This window comes from Plutella xylostella, chromosome 5, assembly GCF_932276165.1.
Source record: "Plutella xylostella chromosome 5, ilPluXylo3.1, whole genome shotgun sequence".
Classification (NCBI taxonomy): Eukaryota; Metazoa; Arthropoda; class Insecta; order Lepidoptera; family Plutellidae; genus Plutella; species Plutella xylostella.
Genome location: NC_063985.1, coordinates 11048621 through 11067842, shown reverse-complemented (window position 1 = coordinate 11067842; position 19222 = coordinate 11048621). Strand labels below are relative to the sequence as shown.

The 19222-nt window shown below is 36.8% G+C and overlaps 2 protein-coding genes across 2 annotated transcripts; both read right to left on the bottom strand.

Moving 5' to 3' along the window:
* Positions 1-2662: 2662 nt before the first annotated feature.
* LOC105386338 (larval cuticle protein LCP-22) lies at positions 2663-4738 on the bottom strand. The gene is made up of 4 exons (XM_011556860.3): positions 4545-4738; positions 4357-4454; positions 3931-4167; positions 2663-3408 (listed from the first exon to the last, which is right to left on the bottom strand). The coding sequence occupies exons 1-4, from the start codon at positions 4554-4556 to the stop codon at positions 3186-3188; spliced, it is 570 nt and encodes a 189-aa protein (XP_011555162.3). The 5' UTR covers positions 4557-4738; the 3' UTR covers positions 2663-3185.
* A 5241-nt stretch (positions 4739-9979) lies between these two features.
* On the bottom strand, positions 9980-13079 carry LOC105386337. The gene is made up of 4 exons (XM_011556859.3): positions 12850-13079; positions 12674-12762; positions 12109-12372; positions 9980-10847 (listed from the first exon to the last, which is right to left on the bottom strand). The coding sequence occupies exons 1-4, from the start codon at positions 12862-12864 to the stop codon at positions 10625-10627; spliced, it is 591 nt and encodes a 196-aa protein (XP_011555161.2). The 5' UTR covers positions 12865-13079; the 3' UTR covers positions 9980-10624.
* Positions 13080-19222: the final 6143 nt, after the last annotated feature.

The following is a 19222-nucleotide window of genomic DNA, read 5'->3' as shown; positions in this document are numbered from 1 at the left end:
CCAGCATTCGCCTTATTTGGAAGCTGTCCAGGAGTACTCCAGCTTCACAAAAGACGAACGAACAAACATTGTCATGCAATGGGTAGGTTTAATGCAAGGAGATAAAGTTGTGGTTAGCAAAGGAACGTTCCGAAGCTTCGATTTTTGCAAGATAGAGTGACTCCCCCGTGCTCCCGGTAAACTTTTATGTTGTCCCAATGTGGTTTACTGGAAGAATCGCATTCGGAATCCAATTGGCTCCGGTATAGATGCGAAACGATATTTCTGAGTGATAATCTTTTGTTTTTTATTAGGTGTTCGTGGGTCTGCGTTTTGAGTTGATATAATATTTTATGAGTCGTGGTGGCGTTACGGATAAGGTCTCGGCTCTCATTCGTGAGTTCGTGGGTTTGTATCCTTCCAATATTGTTTCCATTCATACATAATTGAAAACTTACGTCGTACTCAAAATAAAATCAAATCTTTGAGTCCCCGCATATTTGTCTCTCAAAATGTATAATTTACTTACCCGCTAAAAACAATTCGTAAAAAATATGTTGAAATATTAAAACTTCACACCCACCCAACCACAATTTATAAAGCCTGCTAAATGGCCACAATAATCTGAGCTGATCATAAATGAATCACGCGAGCCGGGCGCAACAAAAATACAGACACGAAATGAAAGAAAAATATCCCCTATCCCAGCCTACATTGCGGTCTGGGGAAAAACGAAAAAGAGGTTGTAACAAAAATTATGTAGTTTCTTTCTTCATTCCTTCCCGTTTAACCGCATCACGTTTAGGGGTTTCTTTTCCGAAGTTGGTCGTTGGCCAATTAAGGCCAGGCGTGGACATCCGGCCTCCTTCCGCCCAGACTGGCAACTAGCGAGGGCCCCGTATGATTTAATAGGGCTTTGCTGGCATTAGCTAATGGAATTAGGACGCTGAAAAAGTGGCGAGTAAATGTGAAGAAAATTGCGGCGGAAATGTACCAGTTATGGACCTCAGTGGATTGACTGTAGGTGTTGGCGACTACTTGAGAGTTAATAAAGCACGGTAGGTGTAGGCAAGGTAGAGTAGCTGCCTATTGCCATCCTTGGCACCTATTCAAACCCTGAGAGCTATAACGTACGGGAATCGTTATTTGGCTATGTTTATTAAATTTAAAATTATCTTTGTAAAGATTCCCATGGTAAAAAAAAATGTTATCAAGGACCCTTATCATTGCCAAAAGATTTACTTTTCGGATTAACAGAAGAGACTCCCAAAAGGCTCCTAAAAAGGTACTTTATGTTAAATTCTGTTTGCCCAAGAAAATTGAGATGATGTCGCGGAAACGCCAGAAATTTACATACGCGGATAAAATTGATGCAAACCGTTTAAGCATTAAACGGCCTTGCTTATCCGTGCATTTTATTTTAATTCAAAAATAAAGGACTTCGGGCCGTATATGTGTATTCCGAGATTTCATTGCGATGAGAAATAAAACGCCAGGTAGGAACATCTTAAAACGACAGCCAGAAGAATTCAATAGCACTACATACATAAAGAATCGTGGACAGCACACGTATAACGTTTATGGCGCAAACGTTAACATCCAAATTAAACTACCGGTCAACGACTAAAAGAAGTGCAATCGCCGAAAAATATTACGGGTCCTCCCATCGATACGTAATGCATCGAAGGGTCATCGCACCGAACTGTAAACGCGAACCGCCCCACGAGATTACCGAGGACCTATTTGGCAGTGGCCGGTATCGTTACGAGTTTGAAATATGTTCTGCTTTACAAGGAAGTGGGAAGATAAGGGGTGTGAGCGCAGTGCAGGCTGCAGGATCGCAGTGCGTCTGGGCCGGGCAGAGCGGCGCCTGGCTCCTGGCACGAGCAGCCTGTAGGTCATCGTCCTCGACATAAAACCCCACTGCGAATACGAGCCAAAACAATTTCGCCCAATATCTTTTGCCAGCGCCTTAACATGCGTTGCTTTACGACTGCGTGAAGAATGTTTATTGAAATGAGAGAAGTGTGTTCGGATTCGGCTATCAGATCATGTTGTCCGTAACGTCTTTAGTTATGGTTTTCGTGAGTCTTCTTCACGCTTTAATTAATTGTTAAGAGCTACTGTAGTTAATTAGTGAAGACGGCAAAAGCTTGGAAGTGTATTCGTTGTAATTTACACTGTAGGTACAAACAATGAAAGTTTGTGCAATCCATTTGGAAACAACCTGCAAATCAACGTCTCCAGATAGGAATTAACTTGAGATGGCCCTAACGAACCCTATTGTTTCAAAGAAGCTGACATTTATTTCAGAAGTAGGTAAATGCACATAATTTTAAAGCTACTACGTATCTATTTACTATAAATACAGACAGACAGACAGTATTAGGTAATTTATATAAGTTTTCATTTAAGACCCGTATGGGTAATCTTTTTATAGACGTTCTTATTTTTTGAAAACAATTTTATAAGGTTTGCCAGTCACACAGTCTTACTGCATTTCCGTTAATGACGAAATGATGACACCATGGCCACAGTTCCAGTAGATAATAGTATACATACCTATCTTGGATATCAAATTTTTTTGTTCTGATAAGTTACAAAATATGTATTATTAGAATTCAGGCATAGATACTGATATCGACTCATTAACTGCTCGTATACGTAATGAAATATTTTCATGCTTGTTTAAAAGTATTTATTATCACAATTTATAAAATATTTTATCATACAATGAAATACATTAACTACAACTTATCAGTCTTTTAAAGACAGGAATCTCTTAATTTTTTTACATAATAACATACGTTTTCATTCAAACTAACATTGAAAAAGAATACAAAGGCTTGTTTGGCCTAGATTTCAAGAATGTCACATAATGTTAAATTTGACGATGGACAGATTCACTCTCGCTGTTCCAAATACGATACCTCTACAAGCTAATTAGGCGCATTAGCTAATCTAATTTAAATATGTTATATTAATTAACTTAATCTTAAAGATATTTTTCTCCTAAAAGCTCTGGCCAGGCAATTTGGAGCAAAAACAACATTATCATAATTATTTCGCAGCGACATTGCAAACTCGATGCATTAAAGTTTGATCTCCATAATGCGAAATCCGCTCTCAACAACAAAAATCAGCTCACTGTGCAAATAGATTTCTCCCAACTTTGACCCTATTATCTCTAAATCCATAACCGAAATCTAGTTAGCCTTTTCTAGGACCCATTTTCCGGAGTACGGCGTTTCCAATCGCTTCAGTTTAGGAAGGAAACCATTTTCATCGGCAGTGTAGTCCACTCTGTACATGAAACCGTCAGGTCCTATGTACTCATAGAAACCTGATGATGCTGTGCCATCTACTATCTTGTTCGGGTGTTTAAGGACTGCCTTCTCTTCAGCACGAATCTTGTTCTCGGTCTCGAAACTGTGAGAAGCAAATGACACAATATTAATAAATAACACGGTTCATCGCAATCAAATTTTCTATTATATACGAGTTTTTATTAAATATTATAAAAAATAGATCATAAATACAAATATATATAAAATATGGAGCTACAGATTATTATGTATGCAAAGATGATACTGCTAGACGGAATGCGAAGGCCGACCTAGCAATCGCTCTAAATCAAGATTTGGCGGATGCAACGCTATAATGTCATCCACATATTGTTTTATGGCATTTAAATTATTTTAAAGACCTGATTAAGAAGCATCAGAATTACTATAATGATGAGATTCATTTTGATAAGATTTCCCTCGATCAACTACTCTGAAGTTATCTTGATTTCTTTAGGAAATCCGACCACATTTTTTATGTTTCTAATAGAGAATTTCTAATGATGTACAAATAAAAAAATATTGGATATTTCACACATTGGTGTGATTACTAATAGGAATCTGATGCGACTGACACAAAGATTTTTTAAATTAAATTGGCACTTACTCAAAATCATATTTATCTTCTTGGTAATTATGCCTTTGCTTGATGATCTTGATTCCATTGTTTTTGTAGTAGCCTTCCTTGTAATAAGGGTTGATGTCGTTAGGGGGCACCATGACGAACTTGTAGACGTCTCTGGACTCTTCGTGGATGTAGGGGTCAATCAGGTGGTTGTACGGGCCATAGCCTCCGTCGTACGGGTTGTCTATGTGGATGTAGGGGTTAGGGATGTGGACGTACCTGGAGACAAGGTTTAATAGTTAAGTAGGTTATGGTTAATGAGTTTAAATATATTTTGATATACTTAAGCTGAAGGGGAGTGATTCAGTAAGTAATTTTGAACCACTTTTGTTCTAAAATTTTGGGTAATGCGCTCGTTTAACTATGAATATAAATTAAAAAGTTTTATTTTTATATTATTTTACTTACTTTCCAGTGTCACCATATTTCTGAGGGTGCCATTTCCCGTCCTCCCCTGGTTTTGGCGCAGCTAATACGACGGCCAAAACGCATGACGCAAACACTAGCTGCAACAAAATTAAAATTTAATTATTTTACTATTGACAATTGTTTGTTTAAAAATATTTTTTTTTTCCAAAAATGTATCCTTGCGGTACCTTTCCAATCATGTTTCTAACGTTCACGATTTTTTTCCACTCGAATATTTGCGTCCAAAACTATATCACTGAAAATCCTTTGCTTCTATGGTGATCGTGCGGAAATGTGAGACAAAACTAAATGTCACGGTCAATATTATTATCAACATGTGCACTCTTGCGGGGATTTCAAAACGTTATGTTGATTCGGAAATCGAACGCGCCGCTTTTATACATTTGCATCTTCAAGTGTTGACGCCACGCGATTTTTTTACCAAATAAGCCGTGCGTATAAAAAAAACAATTAGGTAGGTATGTTCACATTCCATAACGTTATGTTACCATTCATTGTCAGGTACTTTATTAGGGCGAATTCGTGTCATGTTATTTTTGGCTTGGGTTAAAGTGGTAGGTGTAAAATCAGGCTTCTGAGGCACAAAGGCGTATAAAGCACGGTACTCGAAAAGTATTCTGATTTTAAGAATGCGGAGGTAGAACGACATACTTTTACAAGATATTTTACCACATAATATGATTAACAATAAAAACTTTAGGAAGTGTTGGGTTAGACAGTAGACACCCCCACTGAACATTCTGGAGACCTATTCATATTTTATTTTCTCCGTACTATCACTAAGCGTGTGATCAAATATTTGGTTATACGTTATAGTCAATTTCTATTTTAATTATATTAAATAATTATAATTATATTAAATGGACTTTATCTATTGTGTGTTTTTATTATATGTAAATACTTCAGAACTTTACCGGATGTTTTTGTTGGCTCATCTCTACAACTCCTGATAATTTTACTTTTGATAAGTCTCTCGTAGGTAACTTTCGTGATCAAAATTCATTAGGTAGTAATTAGAGATGTTGGTCATTGTGGTTGAGTGCTTGTAAATTTGCACCTATTACCTGTGTAATTCTTTATTAAACCTTTAACTTATCTAGTAACAGCTGCTGCATGTTGGGGTTATTCTATTCTATTCTATTCTATTCTCTGTGGGGGTGTCAGTAAATGCACCTGGCTCTCTCGAATGGAACCTTTGTGCATATGCCCAAGGTCTAAACTGCCTTCCTAAGCTTGGACCATTTCCCACCACGCTGGTCCACTGCGGGTTGGTGGGTTCACATTATCTAGATGAGCTAAATCTAGATGCAGGTTTCCTCACGATGTTTTCCTTCACCGTAAGAGCGATGGTATACATTGTACTTAACTTCAGAAAAGAACTCATTGGTACATGTCAGCGCCGGGATTCGAACCCGCATCTCTGGCGTGAGAAGCGGGCGCTTACCCGACTGAGCTACCACCACTCCTCCATGTTGGGGTTAATACCGGTTGTCTTTTAATTTAAGTATAGGTAAGTACATCAAACGTTACAGCTATAATAATTATACTGATTGATTCATATTTTCAAGGACTTGCATATGCCCCTTGGTCAGTCACAAGTCAGTGACTGGTGACAATCTGACTAGAATCGTATTCAATCATTTCTCCACGGTGACAAACCCTAGGCCAGCTCTATGGCGTTTATGTAAACAACTGACATCAGAACCATTAGTCATCAATGCCAATTTCTTTAGTCCTTATCGTGAATCGTGAACTTTAGCCTATGATATCCAAGAAATCTATATTTTTATGCAAACATATTTGGCGTTCCTTTGTGATTACGTGGGGGGGTCACTCTATACGACAAAAAACATAGTTTCGGAGCGCTTCTGCGCGAGCCCTGACACTATGTCGTTCTATTAAATATGCCGATTGCACAACAGCTCTCGTTCCTTCGTTTATCGTCAGTATAGAGTAACACTCCTGTATCTGTGACTTATGACTAGTGTTGCCCAAATGCAAGAACAAGACGAGACTTAGCCAGTCTTGGTCTTGGTCTTGCGCCAATACACCTGGTCTTGGTCTTGGTCTTGCGCCAATACACCTGGTCTTGGTCTTGGTCTTGGTCTTGCGCTCTCAGTCTTGGTCTTGGTCTTGGTCTTGCAGCAAGAGTCTTGCAAGTCTTGCAATTACCTATTAGTCTATTACTACACTCGCGAGCAACCAAATCGACTCAAGCCTTGACGGCGCAAACATACATTAATACAAGTAAAATTATGAATAGAAATAATAAAAATGATATGTCATTTAAAAGCTTAAGATGTCAGCTTTAATTTGATATCATTATTATTGAAATCCATTCATCATTTTTGAAATAAATGATGTCTGAACGCAATTGTAGGAAAAACGGGAATTTAGGAAAAAAGGGTATGGGTATCGTATTATACAAATTAAACAAAAAATGTTAAGATAAAAATTTATTTATTTAAATCAATACTTTGTATTGCCCCCTCTTGCCCTAATTACAGCCTGCAGCCTGTTTCTCATAGACCTTATCAACTTTTTGACAGTTTCCTGAGGAATGCCGTCCCACTCCTCTAATAAAGCTGTCTTCAGCTCGTCCACGCTTGCAGGGACTGGATTCCTGGCCCGAACTCTTCTTTTGAGCTCGTCCCATAAGTGTTCGATGGGATTCAGGTCAGGACTGAGCGCAGGCCAGTCCATCGTGCGCAATTCCTTCTCTCTCAGAAACTGCCGACTGACTCGTGCCGTGTGGCAGCGGGCATTGTCGTGCATTAGCACGAAGTCTTCACCGACAAATTCTGCATAGGGCACAACATGACCGAGTAGAATGTCGGTGATGTACCGATCAGCTGTTAACCCGCCTCCTCGGCCGCCTCCAGGCACGAAAACAAGTGCGGTTTTTCCCTCTAGAGAAATACCAGCCCACATCATGCAGGAACCGCCGCCATATGCTACTGTTTCAGCGAAACAACATTGGGCAAATCGTTCCCCCGGACGCCGGTAGACCCGGCCTCTCCTGTCACTGCCATGCAGACACACTCTGCACTCATCAGTAAACAGGACCGACCGCCATTGCGCAATGCTCCAATCGAGATGCTCTCGAGCAAACTGAAGACGCGCTTGTCGGTGGCCTGCAGTCAATTTGGGGCCTGATGCAGGTCTTTTTGGTGTCAAGTTGGCTTCCTTCAAGCGTCTTCTCACTGTCCACTCGCTGACAGCCACTTGTCGTACACGTCTCAGTTCTTGCTGCACATCAACGCCCGTAAGGTGTCGATTGCGCAGCGAGGTTGAGACAATGAAGCGGTCGTCTCTCTCTGAAGTGCAGCGGTGGCGGCCCGTTCTTGGTCTTCGATTGAAGGCACCAGTCTCTTGGAACCGTCTGTATACTCGGGATACAGCAGACTGGCTCAAGTGGAGCTGGGCAGCGACTGCTCGCTGACTTAACCCTTGTTGCAGCAAGGCAACAACTTGAGCAGCTTCTTCTGGTGTGGTATCCATGGGTTTGCGAAAACAAGGAATACAATGCAACGAGATGTGTACCGGTCAACTTGCAACAAGCGACTGATAAGGTACACCGGATGTGGAAAGGTTTTATAGCGGGATCAGGTAGCGCAAGGCGTGGATTCCTAATGAGGTAATTAACACTGACGGGCAATTAAAATGCGTCATTAAATCTGCGCTTAGTTTTTTTTTATGGTATTGATCTTAATTGAAAGCCTAATTCTTCAGCTTTCGAATGACATATCACTTTTATATTTACCATTTATCGTTTTAGGAAAATCAATGTATATGTGCGCCGTGAAGGCTTGAGTCGATTTGGTTGCTCGCGAGTGTATTTATTAAAGTTTACTTTTTGATTTTAATAGATATTTTTATTCGCTATGTTTATGGTATTAGTCGTAATGCGCATAGGTCCAGTTTTTCATATTCTTTGATACAGTTTTTTGCGTCTCATAGAATTCCTAAGCGTACCTACCTAGTACCTATACACTGAACTGTTACACCTAACTACTCAGTAAAATAGCGCTAAGTCCTAGCTGCAAGACGCAAGAGTCTTGCAGGCTATGTCTTGTTCTTGCTCAAGTCTTGCACGGTCAGGTCTTGGTCTTGGTCTTGGTCTTGCTAAAAATACGCGGTCTTGTTCTTGGTCTTGGTCTTGCAAAAACGCAAGAACAAGACCAAGACTGCAAGACCAAGACTGAATTTGGGCAACACTACTTATGACCTGCATTACTGATAAAATATTTCTGATTGTAGTCATTATTTACTTATTTTAATTTTTATGTTAGCAAACAATACAATCTATCAAAATTAGATAATGACAATAATAATTATAATCAAAGTCACAAACTTTATTTTTATAGTTGCTGTTTGTTAACTCAATCAATAATTAGCTCTCTCCACGATAATTTCTTTCGGTTCTTCCCAATTCGATCCTTTTAGGCTAAGTGGCATTTGCAAGCATCAACTAACGGTAATAAGGGTAATAAATTCGGCTCTTAATTACGTACATGTAAAACACAGAATCGTTTACTTGCCATAAGTGCTTCACTAAATACCTATAAACATTCGTCCTCAAAGTTCGTGACTACCGGTCGTGAATGCCACGGGCCGTGTCGACAGGATTCTAAACGTAACATTTAGAGATTTGTAAGAAATTGAAACCTCAACCTTCTTAACTTGGTTGTGGAAAGTGATTATAGACAAGCACAGTGCCCAAGTCTGCTAAGTTTTATAGACGACAATGGCATGGTAATTAGATTTAAGCACAAGAAAATGGCATATTCGCCTACCAAATAGCTGACACATATGAAATTTCCCGTTCCCATGCAATTAATTAACATCTATAAATATTATTTAGGTAGAACCATTATCATTATGCATGCCACTTTTTCTCAGGCCAATGTAAAATCCAAAATTTATTGTTTTATAGCTTTCAGAACATTGTATCTTAGTTTAGAACATATTTTTTTCGTTTTTTTTTTACAGTATGGTATTGAAATTTTCTGTTGCATTCGCTTTTCCAGTTGATCATTCTTTTAATAAACACTCCTGCAAACTTGTTACTCAATGTCTTCGGCCTTTCATAAAAGACTGAATTTTTTGTCTTTTCTGGGACACTGTCAGTTTGACTTCAGACTACTCAGTGTGCTATGGTAAGATACTGTGTACGGGTTTTCACCCAGGGATCATATCAGAAATGGGGTAGCAAGTCAGATATCTAAGGTAACCGACATTGTAGCCCTAAATCTGAAGTAGTGTCAAATTACTGCCATATCCAAAACTAGTTCAAGCGTTTAGTGGTAGTATTGTTAAGATGGCTCTAAGATTCCTCCTTCCCCTTACATATTACTTAAGATATTTCTTTTGTTTATTTTGCATCAGTGGAGGGTGACATATGGCAAAGTATTAAAGTGGTTTTTATAATTACTATACTTATGATAATAACTAAAGCAATTACAAGTTTTCTAATAGTTATTAATTATTTTTCTTCTAACTGGCTCTCTACTTAGCCATTGAATTATTTCCATTCGTCTTTTATTCTCTTTACTTATATTATGGCAATGACAGAATTATAATAAAGAAGACAAGAAAGCGGTAGGGTTTAAATATTCATTTATTATCACATTTCATAAATAATTACCTAAGTAACAAATTAACTTCCTACAAACTTACAAGTATATTATAATTTAATAAAATCATCTAGGTAGGTATACAGAGCGTCGCAATGCGAATTGTTTTAAGCGGGGCGACCATTCATTATTAAATGACAACTTTAGTATAGTGCTTTAGATAATATTATGCTACTTAAATTAATATTTGTAACGAGAGACCTTCATACGAAAGTTGACACATGACTTTTTCCTTGTTTATATTTACTTCTTAGATTAATTATTTTACTCTAACTTAACATTCAGTTCCACATATTGAGAAAATGATATCTGAGAACAAAACGATACCGTCATAATAAATAACTTTACCGGATCTACAGTAAATTTATACACAACTAAATGAGGCCCAACCTAATAACTCATCCGCAAATGATTAGAACAATCGAATGTCGGGCGATACAGAATGCAAATGTCAAATCCGTGAACAATATTTCGATCAGGAAAAGGCAGATGGCTAAATAATTCGACAGGCGTGATATGAACAGTCACATCAAAACAATGCAGTTGAAATGTAGTCCTTATTAATTAAACAGAAGAGCTGCATCGTTTAGGATATCGAGGTATGCAATGACTTAGTTAACCTTTTCCAGCACCCACTTGCCGGAATATGGTGTTTCTAGTCGTTTGAGTTTCGGTCGGAATCCATTTTCATCGGCGGTGTAGTCCACGCGGTACATGAAACCATCAGGGCCTATGTACTCGTAGAATCCTGAAGAAGCGATGCCTTCGTCAGCAGTGTTCGGGTTTTTCAGTACAGCTCTTTCTTCAGCACGAATTTTGTTTTCGGTTTCGAAACTGTGAAAGAAAAAAGTATTAATCAAATTATTCTTCAACTTATCTATTGGTTGTCTGGAAGAAATCGCTTGTAGTGATAGAACCGCTTTTTAGCTCTATATGCTAGAATAAATTCTGCAATTTAAAATATAAACAATATGTCTATTACATTATCACATTGAAAACAGACGCAATCTAAGATTCTAAATGGTTACGAATCTTCGTGTAAACATTTTAATCCGTAATCAAACCGCATTTACATCCAACCAGGTATTAACTTACAATATTTCCGGTAAACTTATACGTTTCTTAAGAACCTAACTGAGCTGCATTCCTGACTTGAGCAACAATGTGATATGTGTTAAATCCCATTTAATGGCAATTTGTCTATCATTAAATGGTACTAAATTGGTTGAACTCTGACACATGTGAGTCAGATGAGTCAAGGCCAGCTTTTGTGTCCTCTGAATGAACCGAAATGCTTTTCTTTCGTCAAGGCTTTTTAGGAGCTTGTTAACAGAAGATACATCAATAGATGATGTATGTAAGCCTATTGTTAAACTTGCACCGTGATGGTATCATTTATTTGTGTATTTACATGTCTAATATATGCATTGATATATAAATTAATAATTACTAGGTACTTTATTATACAACTGCTTCCTCGTGGTTACAAAATTTTAATATGTATATATTTTCATGGTTTGCTACTGGAATTTTCAGCGAATGTTAGTTAATTAAAAAAGAGGATCTTTGAATAACATTTCGTATGCAAATGAATGCGATAAGAAGACATTCAAACAAGGCAAGGCCGAACTTTGTTTAGGCGAAGTGAAATCAATAAATTGTACTGACGGAGCCAAGTAAGTTAATTAAATTCCAAACTTTTAGCACATTGTTGTGTATGTTGTTGTTTTTTTAGAATATGATAAGCTTTTCTATTTTTTGAATGGTTATTGATCACTTATCATAAAACTTTTGAGTATTAGATACAATAAGATATTTGTCTTGATAGATAATTTTAAGAGCTAGAGAAAGTTTTATAACTTTTTAATAGTAAGGAAATATAAAGTATAACAGGAATTGCACAAAATGAGAATTTTTATTTATGAGCCATGAAGATTTTTTTGATAAAATACTAAGGACAAGAAAATTGCTGTAAAAAGTTCGGTCCATGATGGGTCTACCCAGAGCAGAACAAAAAGCGGATGACAATAGAAAACCATAAAAGAGGCTATTGTAAAAGAATAAAAAACAACTTAATTAAAACAGAAATACTCACTCAAAGTCGTATTTATCTTCCTCGTAGTTATGCCTCTGCTTGATGATCTTGATGCCGTTGTTCCTGTAGTAGCCCTCCTTGTAGTAAGGGTTGTCGTCATTGGGAGGCACCATGACCAGTCGGTATTGGTCCCTGGACTCTGCCCCATTGTATGGGTCGTAGAGGTGGCTGTAAGGTCCATACCCTCCGTCGTACGGGTTGTCGATGTGGATGTACGGGTTCGGAATGTGGATGTAGCGACCCTCGTCCCGAGGTCTTCGGTATCTGATGGTGAGGGAGAAAAGATGGATAAAAATAGTTTTTTTTACAAAATTGATGACTTTTTACTTATATTTGAAGGACTGAAAAAAACTAAAATACAAAAAGATATATGAGTAACCAATATTATTATTGTTTACAAAAAAATACTGCTTAAAAATAGTTTTATTAAAAGTGGTGGCATTAAATATATTATTTTGTATGGCAGTATAAAATGTATTGTTTTATCACTCTAATGCGGCCACCATACTCAAGAGGATGATCGTAGCATTCGTAACGTGGTAGTTCGGATTATTCAATTACTCACTTTCCATCGTCATATTGTTCAGGACTCCATCTGCCATCATTGCTCGGTGCAGCAATCACTGAAGACACCACACTGGCCGCAAACACTAACTGGAAAGATTAAAAAAATGTAACACTCCATGTATTTTAAATATTGTCTTCAGAGCACTATTTGGTTAAAAACCAAATGATATTTACCCGCAGGGACACCATTCTTGGAAAGGCACTAAATTTTTGGGTCCAATAAAATCGGCACTAAAACTCTTGTGAACTGTAAATGCACGGGCAACTTTTTGCACTTGTATCTTCTCTTTGTCAGGGCCGTATCCCTTGACCAGGTGAACACTCCACAGAGAATTTCAAAACGTTGTGATGATTTCGAAATCTTACTCGACGCTTTTATACATTTGCATCATCAAGTCGAGTAAGCTGGAGAACCTAATACACAAGTATACGTTCATGTGTACTTGAGACCTGTACTACACACTCTTATTTCCTGGTCTTTAAGAATGAGAGTTGAATCTGACCGGAGATCGTCTACGCAAGTTTAACTGTACTCTTTAAAACATATTGCCATTTTTTTTCTCCGCCTGCCATAGGTATTGTTGGGCGTTACTTTATTGGGGTATCGGTGTCAGAGGATTTTAAAGCTCTTAATAATATGATAAAGTGTTGTTATTCTAATGGGTTTTATCTCTATTCATAGAAAAAATAGGTAAATAGTCTCAATAGCGATCTATCTTGAAGACAGAAGTCGGTTTATTAATTATATTATTGTTACAGTCGTCAAACCCAAACTTACCTAATTATTAATTAATTATACTGTAAAATAGGTAATTTAGGAAAATTTAACATTTTATATAAGCGAGAAGAGAAAAAGCGAGTAGCAACATAGAGTATAGTAAAAATATCGAAAATATTCTGATCATGATAAATATTAAATGTCATACGGTATACCTAAACAAAAATTATTTTATAAAAGGAAAAACTTTGTTTGATGTTCATGCGAACGTATCGCAACACAAACATGAAAAGAGAAAAAGCAATTTATATTTAATATTAAAAACAATGTGAGTAACTTTTTATACACCTAGGTTCTTACAGAACCTGCGATGTTTGTCTTATCAATTTAAAAATAGTACCTATTTTGAGACTATGGTTTTAATAATTATGTGTTTACCTAAAATTCTAAAGATTAATAATAAATACGCATGCTTTTTGGAAACTACTTCAGCTTAAGTTTGTGAGAATTGAAGCCTCCTAAAATCCTCTTTAAAGGAGTTATGGTTATGATTATGAGGGTGAAGCATGATTCACTTCTAAAAGAATATAATATATATAATTTGTCATCGTTTCATGAAACTTTATACTTTTGCAATTAGGTGACTAAGTAAACACAAAAAAACGGTCCTGGTGCAGTAATTGGGTGCTGGTAATTCTTGAGAATTATATAAAAAATTCATTAACCTACATTGAAATGTAATGATGAGTTCACGCTTTTAAACGGTTTGATCCGCAATAGAAAAGTTTGGTCCGCTCAGAATTTTTTTAACTACTAGTGTGACCTTCACACACACTTTTACAGCCATTCTATTCTATCAAATTCATATTATGTGTGGGGCTGCACCTGGCTCTCTCGAATGGAACCTTTGTGCATATCCCCAAGGTCTAAACTGCTTTCCTAAGCTACTGGACCCTTTTCCACCACTCTGGTCCAATGTGGGTCGGTGGGTTCACATATCTAGATTGATGTGCTAATAGATATGCAGATTTCTTCACGATATTTTCTTTTCACCGTAAAAGCGATGGTATACATTGTCGTTAATTCAAAGAACTCATTGGTACGGTCAGGTGCAAAGAAACCTGACCCCCCTCTCATACTAACAATGCTTCTGAGGAGGGTCAGGTTTATCTGCACCTTACTGTACATGTATTGTCAGCGCCGCCGCCGGAATCGAACCCGCATCTCTGGCGTGAGTAGCGGGCACTTACCTGACTGAGCTACCACCGCTCCGTTACGGCCATTTTTTATTTTACTTTTTTTAAATGCTCTTCCCGAGGAAATTCCACACGCACTCACAGGGGGTCTTTGTGACTCCTGTGTTTTACGCAAATGTAGAGAACTTGATAATAATATTCGAAATTTATTGCAAAACTTTGACGTCACGATCATTACAATATTTGTTTTCTTCAATATCACCGGAAAATACCAAATTTCATTGATAAAATGTACGCAAATCGTTGCTGAATTCCAATATCAAATTCATAATAAGATGACGTATTAAATTCTCGGAATCAGCAAGATGGTTCCTCAAAAATGTTGCTTCTGGCGCCGCCGTATTAAGTACACAATTTAAATTCAAATGTGTCTTGACAGCATCCTGCGTTACGTAAATATTTACTTTTGAACTCCTATTTATATCTAATTAAATTATCTTAAATTAAAATATACCTACCTATATCTTTACGACTGTTTGTCACAAAACTGTTTCTGATATCAAAACGTTTTCGCTGAACGTAAACAAGGAATCGCGATGACGCAGAAATCGTTATTGTGATGAGCCGAGGCGCCACAAGACAGCTGCTCCAATGATTTCCTCATAAAAATGAGTTTTTAATGCAGCACACAGTTATTCCGACAAGTTAAACAGAAGACGTTATGGTAATTTGTATTATTCATACAAATACATAGAAATTAATTTGAGGAATCATGCTTTAGTAATGATTCTTATTCCATATGCTTTATTAAACTTGACCCTATTTGATGATGTTATCGCACTAAGCGATAAGACCGCCTTTTGTACTTGCATGCATAGGTATGTGTTAGAGTTATTATACAATGAGTAGGTTTTATATGTGTCTCGTTTTATTAGTGAATAACGTATAAGTAATTATCTATTTATCTAACTAGGACATACGAACCGTGATACACATTTCTGCACATATCATATAAAATTGCGTTGGACGAGTTCAAATATCTTGGTCAAAGGATGTTTAAAGCGATATGTCCTTGACCAAATAACGGACAACGCACAGAATTCATGAATACAAATTTTAATATGGCGGGCGAGCAAACTCGCGCGAATTGCAATCGAACAGCGATTTTGCAAAAAATGAACGACAAATGCGAATAAAAGTATCGCTTACAATAACTGTAAACCGGAGGCTCAGGTCTCAATACGGAACAGCCTTTGTACGGTGTGCGTATAAAAGCTCATATTCGCCCCCTGCTGGGAGCAGCTTGACAATTTGCTAAAAATACAACTTTATCCGGCAGCAGAAGGCTCGCTAAATTCAGTCGACGAGACCGTAATTTTTCTGAATACTTACTTATTGTTATCATACGGAAAATCCTGTTGCGACATACTAATTTTGAAGTGTATAGGTACGAATGTTTATGTCAATAACCATAAAATCTAAAAATCTAGTCTGTAGAAATAAAAATTGAATCTGCGCCACTTGAACCTACTCATAAAAATCTCACTGACTCACTATCAAGCCGAAAGGGCACAGTCAGGGAGTCAATCTAAACAACTTTTGTATACCAAACTTTATTTAACGTCATGTGTACGTATAGTAGTGTATGTTGTGGGGGCCCATGAAATATTGATACAAGGGGCACGGAGGAGATACGGTAAATTTTTATTCAAAAATGATATGCGATCAAACGGAATTATGAATAACACTTTTTGCTTTGGGTAGCGTCGGCAACTGACGTGATTTGAATTTAAAACAAGGAAACGAAACCTAAAAACACGCACTCACGCCTTGTACTAATGTACTCCCTTGCGGGGTAGGCAGAGGTGCATTGCTGCACCCACTTTTCGCCAGAGTGTTATGTTAGTCCCAATGTAATAGGGGGCGGGCCTATTGCCATTTTACGGGCACATCCAAGACCCGAGAACAAATATCTGTGTTTAAACAAATATCTGCCCCAGCCGGGAATCGAACCCGGGACCATCGGCTCAGTAGTCAGGGTCACTAACCACTACGCCATTCGGTCGTCTACGTCGGAAACGAAATCTTTTGCAATAGGACTCGGAAGCTATGTAAGTCAGAGAAGGTGAGTGTTTATTATACATCGTATACCTATTACCTATAGCAAGAGTCCTATGATCTTTAATTGACTTGACACATGCCATGTGATTCTGGGGAGTAACGTTCATTTTCCCCTGAAAACCAGGAAATTACAGAAAAAATAAGGATTGTTAATTTCTAATGTGTCGGTCGTGGTAAGTCAGCTGATTTTCATTTACGCCTCCACGCACCTTCTCCAGCCGTGCACGGGTCTACCTGGTCTCCTTCCACCGGGCTGCTACTCGAAGGAACTTGACCACTTTACAGTATACTGACTTCTCATGTCCGATCCACCTTCATTGGAATCTCTTTCTTCAATGGGATTTCGTTGCATTTTTCCCATAGTACACATTAGAAATCGTATCCAGCCATTTTGGATATTATGTATGTTGATAGGTATATCATAATCATAAAGCTGGCTAACCTAGAGCTGGCTCTAACTAGGCTATCTCGTTTAGTGGAAATGATGTAGTATGGAACACAATGCGTTCAATTTATGTTGAACACGATACCACTAAACATTATTAGCCCAATGTTGTAGATTGTTTGACTAATAACATTATTAATAATAGGAAATAGCATTGATTAATCTACGTATATAGTACTTGTATATTATATGGATTATGTCTCCAGGGTGAAGTATTTTAAAGCATTAAATAAATATTAAGTTTTTGGAATTCATCCAGTAACATTTTGAAATTTGTTTGAAAATATTCTACGTAAAATGTTTTATCTAAATAAGGAAGATATAAAATTTATATTATGACATATTAAGATCATACGATACAAAAAGTTAATCAATAATCAACTCCAGCAAAAATGTCTATATCGATTAAATATCAGTTAACATTTTAATCGAAATTTTAAGTTAAATTGATCAGGAAATATTAAATCATACCATACCAACCATACATTAAATATACAATAGTAAATTCAGGAAAACAAGTTAGAAAAGTATTAATTGCATTGGAATTTGAAATTAGGTCTTCAAAATCTAGAAATATCTAATATTGATATATCTATACTTATACAATGTGTTGTTTTTCGAACCCGACAAACTTTACACCCTTAAAGTTTGTCGGTAAAGGTGTGTTATGAACTTTCAATAATTTTTGACTGCCTCGACGTAGTGATACGGTTTTGATATCATTGTTTAGCTTACTTCAAATACTTTTTAATAAATACATAAAAATACCATCAAAAGGGGGCTATTTTCAAAGTTATTTAAGTAAATGTAAATTTTTGCTGTTTTTTTTTGTCAAAAAAACTAGATTAGGTGCTTGTAACTTGTTTTATGTAACTTTTTAGCAGTTTTGCATATTTTAATTGGTTAGAGGTGACTTTTTGCGGTTAAAATCATTTTATTTCATGTCCGCAAGGCGTTTAAATCTTGAGATATGATGTTTTATGAAAACTAAGTATCTAAAACTTTAAAATGGCCGCAATTTCTAGAATATTGAGATTTGACCCCACTTATGGGGGTGTTTTCTCGATGAAATCATTCGTAGAATACACCCTTAATGTTTGTCCTACCTAGGATAACAGCCAAGCAACTAACTTTATAAAACCTCACCATGTAACCTAGTTTTAAAACATACACAAAAATTGTTAATATCTGTTAAGTTAGTTTAAGTTTACTGTAACCTTTTTTGTGAAATAAATACATTATTTATTTATTTATTGTCGGGTTCGAAAAACAACACATTGTATAATAATTAATCTCTATGTATTTGTATGGATATAATAATTTATGTATGTGTCAGCTGTAAGACACCCATACTACAGGGTCTGCTTTTAGGCTCGGAAAGCCGTGTGAAAGATGTCCCCAAATAGTGGTATGGCAGTATGAAACGGAACGACCGCGACACAGAGAGCCATACTGAGCATTCTGAACAACTTTTGTAGTCCAACGTTGGGCAATTCGTTAAAAAAAAATATAGTCTTCATAGTAAAAAGTCACGTGGCCAAAAAAGTTCCTAATAAGTAAATAACAATACCTATTTGATTACAGTTGTTTTTACCAACTTGTGGCGGGGACCAACTTGACCGCCACACAAGGTACACCTAACTAAGTCACATTCAGCTAAATGGTGAACCCTCAGCTGGTCCCCGCCTGCGATACTTTCCATTAACATTGGGGCTTGTTTTCATCTTTTTAGCGTGCAGTCGGGTTTTTTGTTTGTTTACAATTATATTTTTTTATTAAGTACAATATCGATGCTATTAATAAAGCGATCAAATTATACAACGAATAAAATTTGCAAAATAGAGCAGGTTTCAATATATTTATTATTAGTTTAGTGTTGTTTGTTTTAAAATCTAAACTATTTACCTACGTTACCAAATCGGCTGATACTCGTATCAATATATATTTTTTTTTCATTTAGATCAGTTTTACAAAATATGTTCTAATGCGTTCATATAATAAATTGCGCAGTTATCAAAGACAGCTATAAAGAGAATAAAAATCAACTTGAATCGTATAAATTTTAAA

What these genes read in the sequence shown, in the direction of transcription:
- LOC105386338 (XM_011556860.3), bottom strand. An exon ending in AAATATGGTGACACTGGAAA is followed by an intron (nt 4,168 to 4,356) that starts GTAAGTAAAATA and finishes CCTTGTCTCCAG; the next exon opens with GTACGTCCACATCCCTAACC. An exon ending in GAAGATAAATATGATTTTGA is followed by an intron (nt 3,409 to 3,930) that starts GTAAGTGCCAAT and finishes TGCTTCTCACAG; the next exon opens with TTTCGAGACCGAGAACAAGA.
- LOC105386337 (XM_011556859.3), bottom strand. An exon ending in GAACAATATGACGATGGAAA is followed by an intron (nt 12,373 to 12,673) that starts GTGAGTAATTGA and finishes CCTCACCATCAG; the next exon opens with ATACCGAAGACCTCGGGACG. An exon ending in GAAGATAAATACGACTTTGA is followed by an intron (nt 10,848 to 12,108) that starts GTGAGTATTTCT and finishes TTTCTTTCACAG; the next exon opens with TTTCGAAACCGAAAACAAAA.